The sequence below is a fragment of the Leptinotarsa decemlineata genome, unplaced genomic scaffold (genome assembly GCF_025532065.1).
Source record: "Leptinotarsa decemlineata unplaced genomic scaffold, Ldec_3_MD MMD2_tig00078346_RagTag_RagTag, whole genome shotgun sequence".
In the NCBI taxonomy this organism is placed as follows: Eukaryota; Metazoa; Arthropoda; class Insecta; order Coleoptera; family Chrysomelidae; genus Leptinotarsa; species Leptinotarsa decemlineata.
This window is the reverse complement of record NW_027412724.1, coordinates 4,232,887-4,246,253: the sequence shown is the minus strand read 5'-3', so window position 1 is coordinate 4,246,253 and position 13,367 is coordinate 4,232,887. Positions and strand designations below refer to the sequence as shown.

Here is a 13,367-nt window from a genome sequence, read left to right as displayed (position 1 = left end):
ATTATACTGGCGTTGATTATTTTAGACCACCTGACTTTTTCAGAAAGTTCTTTCATAATTCATTAATAGACTCTGCAATATCCAATTTTTAATGTTTACTATTTTTTCTTCAAAATGAAACTACAATTTTGGGTACTTTCTTAATAATTCAGACATAATCTGACTTATCCTACTTTTTCAACTTCTTTAAATAGTTCATCACTATACATACAGGATTGGCTCAGTCCAAGACGTTTATTCACCCTTCGAAGCTTGATACCAAACAGTTGTTGGACTATAGTAGGGATGAACTAAGATGTCTAACAGGCCTTCTCACAGGTCACTGTCATTTGAATCATCATATGCAGAGACCCGGGCTGTCGGAAGACAGTGTGTGTCGTCTCTGTTTGGAAAATGATGAAATAGCAGAGCACATACTTTGTGCCTGCCCCGCTAGGGACCGAATCGGGGTTTCAGAGTTTGGCAGAGCCGTACTCTTACCATCTGACCTGAAAGACCACTAACCATACAAACTAATCAGCTTCGTTAAGAAGCTGGGTTTATTTGGTGGAGTGTGAATAGCTGTGAGCCACAATAAACCCTTGCGGGTTACGGTCACTTTGGACCTAACCTAACAATACATACAGGATGAACAAACTTGAATATATAAAAAATTGTATATTTATGAATACAAAAAAAATAAAATCTTGCAACTACAATCTTCTGTAGCTTCTTATGCCGAACCATTAATTGAAAATCAAAGTTAAATTACAGGAAATTTAAAATTCGAATTCTGCGGTATGTAGGGTCAAAATGGATTTCTAAACAACTTTTTCAAACTGCATGAACGCAGTAGGTTGGGTTTAACGGGCTAAGTATTGCGAAAACTGAGGCCCATAAATTTCTATACCTGTACTAAAAATCAAATATATCTGCTTTCAAAAATGACTAAAATATATATCGGAGTCGAAATATTAATCATTATTTCGACTCCCACCCCGTAGTATGCATGTGGAGTGGTTTCCTGGCACTGTCTGGAGGTGGCGCAGTGGACATCCCACTGAATCAACTGCAGAGAGATTATTTGACTAGCTAACGAGGTCTTACCTTTTGACGTGTGATTCCTAATACTCAAATACATGTCTTCAAATCACCAAATTTGACAGACACGATTTGTCAAGTTATTAACGAGTTAAGATATATTATATGGCGCAGATTTTTAATGTTTAAAATCAAACAGCACATGGTTTTTTACTATGTTCGAAAAAGAGGGTTTTTGAATAGATGATTTATATATTCTTTCTAAATATAAAAGTATAAAGAACGGCGCCCTTAAAAATATCTTATATTTAATTTTTGTTAAGAAATACTGTAACTCTAATGTAAAGATGAAAGATTTCTCTGAATTATATATCTTGAATCAAAAAATATCTCTACTCAGTTTTAACCGAGAAATGAAAATAAATTTTATATTACATACATAATATAAATTACTTTACACCAAATTTCCACACTCACTTTTGGAAATTATTTCAAAGTGGTCCTGACCACTTGAATGTAGATCATATTCTAAGGAGACGTAGAAAAATAATATAAAATTTCCTTCCAGCAATGAAATTTACAGAACTGTTTAATATAACATGAACCGACTTACATTAAAGTTTTCTGATTGATTCGGCCGTTACTTGATGAAGATCCATAGTAATTTCAAAAACTACACCTCAACGATTTGATCTCCACAAACTTTATTTGAAAAATATATCACATGTTTCGCTAAGACATTAGAGAAAGTGATCACTTGAAAAAGCTAATAATGTCTTAGCGAAACATGTTGTGATATATTTTTCAAATAAAGTTTGTGGAGATCAAATCTTTGAGGTGTAGTTTTTGAAATTATATTGAAGTGTTTATTTCAATCCTCCAACAAACAGGAGAGTGAAATGCCACAATCAAAACAAACTCTACATAAGGTACAAGCTGTGAATTACACCAAAACTGATACCACAAATTTAACCCTAAGGTTAAAAATTAGTTTATTCTAAACTGCCTATTTCATGGGTTCTTCAAACCTTTTATACAATGACTTACGCAAAATCTCTTTCCCTTACAATCTGGGAGAGAACGGAAAAAGGCAAGTTTGGAATTAAACAACATGACTCTACGATATATCGGGAGTCTGATAGTAAATCAGAAATCGACGATTGGAAATTCGTTAGCTTCTATCGTACATAAAAACTAATCCAACCTACAGGTGAAATAATTAGTCTAGGAAAATTATTCAAAATTTCAGAACATTAATAACAAATTTTAAAGAATATATTATAAACACGGTAGTTTTCAATTCACATATACTATTGCATTCAATAGGCTTAGTTACGGCAAATTGGAATTGTTACAGTGTGACGAATTCGCTCCTCATTACCATGATTATTACTGTTGGTAATTTCGTCCTACCTTCAACGTCCCCACAAGTTTGTGTTACAAACTGTGTAACAAGAAGGAACTAGACATTAGGCCACATCAAGAAAGATCTTCAGCAAAATGGTTATTCCAACAAGCTCATGGAGCAGATTTTGGCTAGAAGACAACTCTGCAAGAAAGGGAGGCTGCCCCAACCAGTGCTATCCCTTCCTTATTGGAAAAGATAATAATTGGGTCTAGGTACAACATTAGAACCTAGTTCAGTTCTGGGAACACCATTCGTAGCAGCCTCTCAAAAACCAAGACACCAACTGCAGACTACGATTCCAAAAATTGCATTTTCTGGATACCATGTGAGCGTGGAAAATCCTATATTGGTGAAACTAAGAGGTCCATATTGGCGAGCGCTAGAAAAACAGCCAGAGAAAAGAAACCAGCAAATCAAGAAGAGCAAAGTATGTTTGGACCCATCAACATAACATCAAGTGGTCCAAAATTGAGATCATCCACAGGAAGGAACACAGGTTTAAGAGGAAACTCACAAAGTTGCGTACATATTGACAAATGACGCAATAAGCCAGGCTAGTGTGAAGATAGACATCAGGCGGGGAAAACAGTCTACGATGCACTGTACCAGAAAACGGGGGGTAGGCTGGGAAGAGATAATGTGCTTCCTGAGAAATTACAGTGGTGTTTGTATGCTACAATTTCAGGATGCATTTGTCAGTGTATACGTTTGATATAGTAGTTCATCTTTTGAAATTCACTTTTGTACTTGAATCAATCCAAAACTAGCACTTTTCCGAATTACCAGAAATGCAATATTCCTCTGGACACGCGATTCACCAACCAACTTGGTTGAAAGTAGTTTATTTTGTCCATCTGTCCATTCTGTAGTCAACTAAAAACTATTCTTTCTTTCACAGCATTTTTTGTGCCACCAAAAATTTACTTTAGTATCTGGAATTAAAATGGCAAACCATTTTCAACATTTTTCTTTTTCAGTTAATACAAAATAAAACAAAAAATATATTGGTATTCAAAATATTGTATAATTTGGATAATAATTTAAAAAGAATTCAGCCACAAAGGTACTTATAACATCAAATGGAAATAATATATATAATTTCACTAATGCAAATAATCAATCAAAACTTCTCTATTAGTGTTTGGAAAGTAAAAATTATCCATACAAACAAAATGAATAATTCAAACGAATAATTTTAATTTAAAACTCGCAATTGACCAAACAAAACTGAAATGCAAACCGAACAAAATATTATACAAAAAAATATGTGATTTCATGAAAAAAATACACATATAACCACATATACTTGTAGCTCTAGACAATATTATTCCTAATGAATAACTTTTCCCATATATCGTAACTTAATCAGTACTTCAAATATCAAAAACTTGATATTTTCAAATGAAACACCCAGTACGTCATTATACCATTTTGAAGAACTACTTTATTCCTAAAATTTTTGTTAATATGACAGCCTCTAAAATTGACAGATTTTGTGAAATTTGCAATTCCATTCAATGATCGATAAATTTTAGCATAAAACAAAAATTAATGTCATACATACATAATTTCCATTATTCTTCATCAGATAACCCCCATTTCTTTCGAATCATCAGTTAGACTAGGTGGTCCCTAAACGTATGAAGTGAAATAATTTGAAATTTCATAGTTGGGCCATATTGTTTTGAGGGATGAGTTAATGGCTTGATTTACTTTGTTTTTTTTGTAAAACCAGTTACTACAATTAAGAAATTATTTACCCTTTCGAATCAAACAAAGAATATGGTATTTACACGACGGAGCACCTGTTTACCACACTGTTCCTGTTGATATTTATTTAGACAATGCATATCCCTGAAGATGGATCGGTAGAGGAAGCCCTTTCAAGTGGCCACCTCGCTCACCAGATTTGACAAAAATGGATTTTACATGTGGGGCTACGTTAAAGATCAAGTTTTTAGAACACCCCCATCTACGAAGGAGAATATGAAAAATTAAGGACGTATTCCAAAATATTCCAGTTAGCATGCTGAGGCGAGTTAATGAAGAATTTAAAAACCGAATTCATTATTGTTTGGAAGTAGCCGGTAGTCACTTTGAAAATTAATATTAATTTCTAATTTTTTTTTGAGTGTTTCAATTATTTACTCTCTAGAATTAAAAAATGAAAAAAAATTTTTTCCGTTTACCAGCTGTCGTTCCCTTATGAACGGGCAGCCCTCAGAAGTCGTAATATGTGCGAGTTAAGGATTAACGAGGTCTTACGCTAAAACGTGCGATTCCTAGCACTTTCCCTGAAACAAAATATTCTGCAGTTACTAGACTTTAAATCCACACGACCGGCATATAGAATGATTGAAAAACGATGCTTCTAACCACTCGGGTACCTGGTCCTGAATACTTCAACGAAAACATGTTTTCCAGACTCTCCCCAACCAAGTTTTAAGTTTGAAGTTGCCATTATGTTAAATTCCAGTATCAGTTCCTAAGTGTCGAAATCCTAGCTGGCCTATACGTAAATAAAAAACTTTTGACCAACTGAAAATTTCTTAAAAAGTGTCAGTTTCAGAGACTATTTCATCTTATCCAAATTTGTAGGAAAGAAATATTTCTAAAAAATGGTGACATAACATACTGGGTGTTTCATTGAAAAAGTTTTTGATATTCAAAGTTTGCCAAGTTAATGGCTCTGTATAAAATCTCTTGTTTGAGAAATAGTTTTTTTTATAGATGGTAATAATTAAGAAAACTGCATAAAATCCACAAAAATGAGCTAAATGGAAATGTGGGTGTAAATAGTCATGTAAAAACAGATTTTTTTAAACAGATCTCTCCAATAACCCAATCTTAATTCTGATAATTATATTGCATTTATTGATAATGAATTTGATACATCGGTATAATATTAACTTCTACATACCTTTGTGCTTGTTCATACCTTGTATATCATGAAAAATGATTTTTTTTTTTCAATGTGTGAACTGTCACCAGTCACCTTTTGTTGTCACCTCCTTGAAAATTTTATCCCTCCACATTCCACAGCCTACTATCTAATTCAGTCAGTTGAGTAGTTTTTTTATAATAATACCCATATTAACTTCAATCCCAAAATTCATTCTATTCTGCTGAATTATTTACAAACATTCTAACATTGAGCCACACATTCATTATTGTGAATCACGGATAATACCAATGATGTTGAACATTTTGAAAAATTGAAAATTAGGAAAGAGTAAGAGTGTCAACAATTATATAATTATAAAATAGAAAGAGTTACCAAGCTTGGTAGCGATAGTGTTGTGTTCACTAAAAATGTCACCACACTTTTATACTGGCATCAGAACCAATCAAAACACAAAAACCTATGCACCATTCATAATACAAAGGTTAACAATCCAATCAGTGATTAGTGAGCTAGATAATTACAAATAACATGTAACTAGCTTTATCTATAAATTCTGGAAATTAACAGAATCAATGCTAGGATAGTCTTTCATCTTTGCATGCTCTTTGTGGTGTACACTTTTAGCCAGGCCCAATTATATCAATAACAACTCAATACTTAAATCTATCGAATATTATATATTGAACTTTGAAGTAACAGTGGGTAGTTCAATAGTAATTGTTCACAAATTAATAAAATGGTCATTTTTATTACATTTGTAATCCTTAGATGAAGATCTAAATTTCAACTAGAAAAATCGAAAACTAGTAAAAATCTACAACTAGTATTATCACAAAAATAAATCAGACCTAAATGATAGGTATTTCAAACCAAATAAAACTTGGTACGTCCTATGGAAATGGTTACTTTATGGCATTGGCAGAGTTACCAAGTTTCAAATCCAAACAACCAATCATATCAACAGCCTAACAGCAATACACACTAGTGCTAATGCATTGTTGGATTAGTTAGTTCTTAAAGAACAAGCCAGTAGAAGAAAGCATTTGTTAACTAATTGCCTTACCTTGAAAGCTTAAGAAGAAGACATAAGTAAGACGAATCTCTTTCAGCAGTTAATCTCGAAGCTTGGCTTTGCAATGGAGCCTTGTTTACCTTTGCTAATAGTGATTCGAGTCATCTGTTGATCTCACAGATGACGCCTTCATGAACGTCATGATCATGCTTTCTTCTACCTGCTTCTGTTATTACAATATGAGGTCTAATTCATTCACCAGATAGTCCAACTTCTAGAAACATTATTTTATCAAAGTATTTAAATAAATTAAATAATTAATGACTATAGATAAAACTAAGGGATTTGGAAATATGATTTTGTGCGATTTGAAATTTTTTTCAGAAAAATATAAAGACTATCAAGATCTATATATCTCAAATGCAAAATCAAGAATATTCCTCATTTGGTAACTGGATGTATTTGGTAGTCTCATTCTCCTTTCGAGCCTTTTTGAGACTCATGATTATTCCAATAGCTAAGAAAATCACAGTCAAAATAGAACATAACAAAATGATGTTCCATTCAAAATTCAATGGCCAGCTGTTTGGTGTCTTGAGTTTGCACTCGATTTCCCAGTCTTCCAAATTAATAATTATAGGTTTCAAAATTGTAGAGAAATCAACGAGATCACAATTGAAATCGCAGTGCTTGAGAGTGATTTGCCTTGGTTCACTGGTATTTTTATAAAAAAGATTCACATAACTTCTACCATTGCTACGTTTCCTCATTTCCATCATAATAGTCGAAGCAAAAGGAGGGGTATGGTATTCAAAAGCACCCATAGTGTTGAGTACATTAGCAATTGTGGTATCGTGTGCAGAAAAAACTAAAAACTTAGGAGTTTCTGTAGATTCTGCAGTGCGATTTTTGAAAAATTTAACGATATGGTTAAAAAGTGGACCTGTTTTCAGTCGGGCCAATTCTGGAGTAAACGTTTCCGTAGCAAAACTCAAAGATGCCCATGGGTAAAGTTTGATCGGGAACACTTTTATTGCCCAGCTTGGCAGCGTATAATTATTTAATGTTTCAATTAAAAGGGTACTGTAAAGATATTCAATACTTTTTAAGTCTGAAACTGTTTGCCCAGAGTATCTGGTTAAATATGCATAGAGGTCATGATTCTGATGGGAAATATTCCGAAAATAGTCAGATTTGAACAGTTGTTTCAGTAATCTATCATACTTCGGACAAGGTTTTTTGGCTGCCAGTAAAATATCCTCTTGTTGAGGTTGGGTGTGAACAGGAATAGGTTGCCATTTTATTACTTCATCCCAAACTTGATTGCCAAAAGGTGGGTAGAGACCTGCTAGATTTGCTTCTGCAGACATCAGAGTTCGATCAACGTCTGTGGATCGAATGAATATATCATTTTCAGAATAAATCGAAGGAAGGAATCCATCATAACGGTTCCGCAGCCATTTGCCCAAGTCAAGATGTCGATGTTTTCCTTTCTGAAAATAAAAATTTGGATAAGATTGCAAAATGATGACAGCATTACAGTGCAATACAAATAGTTCAGTTTAGCCTTATATTAAACCTTTATTCTCTTGAGATACAAATCTGCAGGTAGAATATAGATATTTATATAATATAATATTTATTTGTGTTACCCATTACATATAAATACAATAATTATTCAATCTATTGAACTAAAAAAAAACTACAAATGAGGTAGAAACAATATGTACCGGAAGGGTACTGTTGATCTTAGTTCTAGCCTTGAAAAAAAAAACTAAACTAGACAAAAAAGAAGGGAAAAAAAAGAAGGGGAGAGGGAGGAGGGAGAGAAAACATGTTGAATGTTCATAAAAATGTAACAAATAGTGGACTTTACACTCCAAAAAGGGGGGCAAACCGCGGACACGTGTTTCTGGCTATTGGCCTCATTAGCGCGGTGCAGCCAAGTGTAAAGATGAGCAACACTTGTTTGCCGAAAACAGGAAACAACACATACACACGGAGGCAACAACAGAAGCTAACCGCACATTTGTGGTTCCAGTTAGAAGACTTAGAATTCCCAGGCTACATCTAACATGACCACGTAGGCAGCTGTAGCTACCTGCGTGACATCCGGATCCAGGATATAAATACAGAGAGAGATTTTATCAAGTGTGTATGATACAAATCAAAAATGTAACAAAAAGGGGGGCAAACCGCGGACACGTGTTTCTGGCTATTGGCCTCATCAGCGCGGTGCAGCCAAGTGTAAAGATGGGCAACACTTGTATGCCGAAAACAGGAAACAACACATACACACGAAGTCAACAACAGAAGCCAACCGCACATTTGTGGTTCCAGTTAGAAGACCTAGAATTCCCAGGCTACATCTAACATGACCACATAGGCAGGTAGCAATAGCTACGTAGGCAGGTAGCTATAGCTACCTGCCTACGTGTGTATGTGTTGTTTCCTGTTTTCGGCAAACAAGTGTTGGCCATCTTTACACTTGGCTGCACCGCGCTGATGAGGCCAATAGCCAGAAACACGTGTCCGCGGTTTTCCCCCTTTTTGGAGTGTTAAGTCCACTATTTGTTACATTTTTTATTTGTATCATACACACTTGATAAAATCTCTCTCTGTATTTATATCCTGGACCCGGATGTCACGCAGGTAGCTATAGCTGCCTACGTGGTCATGTTAGATGTAGCCTGGGAATTCTAGGTCTTCTAACTGGAACCACAAATGTGCGGTTGGCTTCTGTTGTTGAGTCCGTGTGTATGTGTTGTTTCCTGTTTTCGGCAAACAAGTGTTGCCCATCTTTACACTTGGCTGCACCGCGCTGATGAGGCCAATAGCCAGAAACACGTGTCCGCGGTTTGCCCCCCTTTTTGGAGTGTTAAGTCCACTATTTGTTACATTTTTTATTTGTATCATACACACTCGATAAAATCTCTCTCTGTATTTATATCCTGGACCCGGATGTCACGCAGGTAGCTATAGCTGCCTACGTGATCATGTTAGATGTAGTCTGGGAATTCTAGGTCTTCTAACTGGAACCACAAATGTGCGGTTGGCTTCTGTTGTTAACTCCGTGTGTATGTGTTGTTTCCTGTTTTCGGTAAACAATAAGTCCACTATTTGTCACTCGATAAAATCTATATATATATATATATATATATATATATATATATATATATATATATAGAATAGTAGTTTTTCGGGGATTCGGTCTGACTAGAATAAATATTTACTCTTTTTAGCTGCCCGAGCTTTCGCTAATGTTTATTAGCTTTATCGAGGGCTGTGCTATGTGAGAATATTCAATTTGGAAATTTCAATTTTGAAAGAAGTCTTCAACATCAAAATGACAAAAGTTGTCATTATTGACAACATCAAAATTATTGACAACATCAAAATGACAACTTTTGTCATTTTGATGTTGAAGACTTCTTTCAAAATTGAAATTTCCAAATTGAATATTCTCACATAGCACAGCCCTCGATAAAGCTAATAAACATTAGCGAAAGCTCGGGCAGCTAAAAAGAGTAAATATTTATTCTAATCAGACCGAATCCCCGAAAAACTACTATTCTATATATACATACGGTCGTTACACTATCAATTATATATATATATATATATATATATATATATATATATATATATATATATATAAAAGTTCAGACCATATACTTAGAATATTTATTATTTAATATATTTTGTCCAAAAATGTGATTATTCCCTCAAAATATTTTTTAACAATTTCATTATTTATATATGATTTTAACTACACAAACTTTTATGAGTGTGCAAATATCTACAAAACCTGAATGTTGGTATTACTACTGCAGAATATTTCTGGTATCAGTTTGAGTAATGTCATATCATTAAAAAAAATTAAAACAATTCCAGCGATAAACAAAATAAATTGTTTATTGATTATACACAGACATTCAAATAACATATCTGCAATGTTTGTGATAATGAAATGAAACTACTGTTTACAGTAGTTTTTCAGGAGTTACCTAACTTTCATGTACACATACACATTTATAACTTGAACACATTTGAAGGTGATTGACAATGTTTCAAGATGAATTTCATTAGTTCGAACTTCCATTGTCTGGTATTATATAAAATGATTTGAAACCCCTGAAAGAACTAATGAAAAAAGAAGAATTAAAAATGAATAGCTGAAAATAACAATTATATCAAGCAAAAAAACCTGAAATGAAATAATAGTGAAATAAAATAAAAGTAAAAATAGAACAATTGAACAAAAAACAAAAGTTAAAGATTCCAAGCCAAGTTACTTCACGACGTTTCGATTTTTAGTATCTAGTCTAGTATCTAGTATTTAGTCTTCGGGTGATGACTGGACTAATTCCTCCGAGAGATGACTAATGGATCATTCGAGTTCTTTCACTTATCTCTGCTTTGCTTTTTCCGCTTCACCGGTTTAGTTGGAGATGACTGTTTGGCGGGAGCTGGCCATTTTTCGCTTGGTTATTGGTTTCCATATGTTGTGTATCTCTATGCTAGCTTGGCTGAATACATTGTTGGACAACATGTATGAGGCTTCCTCCCTGTGTATGATCTCAGCTTGGGACCACTCGATGTTATATTGATGGGTTCAAACATGCTCTGCTATTCCTAATTTGCTGGTTTTCCCTTGCTGTATGTTTCTTGTGCTCGGCAATGCGAACATTCAATGGCCTCTTAATTTCACCGATATAGGATTTTCCACACTCACAGGGTATCCAGTAAATGCAATTCTTGGAATCATAGTCCACGTCTGGTGGACTTCCTGCTCCATTGTGACAGTGATGGAAGGTCTTACGCTGTTGATGTGTTTCAGGAAGCCGTCTAGTTCAGTATAATAGCAGACAATGGAAGTTCGAACTAATGAAATTCACCAGATGTTATAGTTGGGTTTCCACACTGTTATTTCTGTTTATGTCCTTTTCACAAGCCAAGAAGTGCTGACTTTAAATCAAATAACATTCTCTATTGTTCTATATTTTATTGAGAAAGGATTTCACTTATTCCTATAAGAACATAAACGTTTGTTAAGTGAAGTTATCATCATTTTTATGTTGAATATGAGATCATAGACATAACAGAAAGAACTAAAGCTTTGCTTCACGAATTTATTATGAAATCAATATTATGATGATAATAATTACATAGTTTTCAAAAATATTACGATTTCTCGACTAACACAGAAGCTTCTTTGGCAGAAAATTGTGTATTTATTATCATGGATAGTGTTATTGATTTCAATCAAGTAACAGGTCAGTCCATTCATGAAATCAATATGATGATTGAAGTTCACAAAATGAAAGTGTATACCCAGATCTTTTATTCAATGAACTCTGTTAATCACTATGTTATCGGGAGTGTACTGGAAAATTATTGGAATGTTAATTCTGTAATGTGAAATACAACCACATTTGTTTATATCAAGTTTTAACTTGCTACACGGTTGCACTATTCTAAGAATATCTTTAGGTCTTCCTCAATTCCCAAAGTCCCTTTCCTAAAAAACTTCAGGTTCATAGAATGAATAAATATTTAAACCAAATTTCCAAGTCATTTATGAAAACCAAAAACAACAATGGAACCAAGTGTGACCCCCGTGGAATACCAGAGGTTATTACAAAAGGTGCAGATTTATTTCCGCTTATGTTCACAATTTTACCATGGTTGAAATGATAGGACGATAGTCATCTCAAAAGGTATACCGTTCTCAGTAAGTTTTGAAATAAGCAAATTGTTATCAACTTTGTCAAAAGCTTTAGGAAAGTTATCCAATGCAGAGATGTTTTCAGAGTATATTACCAGGTTCATTTCAGTCCCTTCAGTCCCTCGTTTTGAAAAAAAAACCAAGTTGACATTTTATAATTGATAACATAAAAGAATAAAATTATAAATATGTAATTCATTATGGTTTTATATATGCCTCTACTTAAAAATTTAGACGTCACTAGGTAGAGATCATTTCAGAAGATAATAGGAATTGAAATATTCCCACTCACCTTTGTTAGCTGTCCAAAACCAACCGGCCAATAGGATGCATTTTTGTAGGGGTCTGTAGGGTAGGGTTGGATAGGAGTCCTGTCTCCATGTCTGTATATCTATAAAAAATTTGGATTTTTTTCTAAAATTATTTTATTAGGTACTTAATGGGTACTTACCACAACAACAGCTTTCAGTTCATCTTGAGCAGCATTAACTTCAAAATAAGCTAATCCAACACAAAACCACAATAAAGGAAACATTATTTTTTGTTAATGTATTTCAAGACTTGGATTTTTTTGAATTAAGTTTTACTACTAGATCACAGTGGGACTTAAATTTCGGTTATGTAATAATAATATTATATTCTCCACTCGAACATATGGCACAAACTTCTTTATTCTTATGCTGCTACTTTCTTAGAGGTAGCAGTAAACCTCAAAATGAAGTAATATCGACAAACACCAACAATCAGCAATATTGTCAGCGAATCGGCAATTCACATTCATAATACAGGTGTTTTCTTTTACTGCGCATGTTTAGGACAGTGGCGTGGATAGTATAAACTGTACTCTGTGGCCATTTCGTGCACAATGAGAAAATGTATCCTCATAGCATTGACAAGGCCTGCCAGGGCCGTCGCCATGAGGGGGTGGGTGGGGGGAGCCTCCTCCCCTGCTTTTTCGACTTGGGAAAAAGTTGAGAAATTTAGGGCCGTGAAGGTAGAAAAAAAAAACAGTAAAGAAATGAAAAAATTAAAATGAGAGAAAAGAAAGGGAGAGGTAAAAAGAAAAAAGAAAGAACCGGGAGAAGGTTGGGATTTCCGAACATGCATAACTTGGAGATCCCATACTTTGAAATTCTGAGTTGTTTGAAAACTTCAAAAAAGTTTAATTTCTCCCAAGTAAGAGAATAGTCCTGATCAGTACACAAATTTTTGACGATCACTTTCAATTCGCTCGTATCGTTTGGTACACATTTGAATGAAATGGCCATAAAATTTACATAGTGTCCAACCACGG

At 34.1% G+C, this 13,367-nt stretch overlaps 1 protein-coding gene across 1 annotated transcript; it reads right to left on the bottom strand.

The window, feature by feature from the left end:
* Positions 1–3,430: 3,430 nt before the first annotated feature.
* On the bottom strand, positions 3,431–12,955 carry LOC111505541 (prostatic acid phosphatase). Its single transcript, XM_023160368.2, has 3 exons — positions 12,525–12,955; positions 12,366–12,464; positions 3,431–7,838 (listed from the first exon to the last, which is right to left on the bottom strand). Exons 1-3 carry the CDS (start codon positions 12,606–12,608, stop codon positions 6,774–6,776), a joined length of 1,248 nt encoding a protein of 415 aa, XP_023016136.2. The 5' UTR covers positions 12,609–12,955; the 3' UTR covers positions 3,431–6,773.
* Positions 12,956–13,367: the final 412 nt, after the last annotated feature.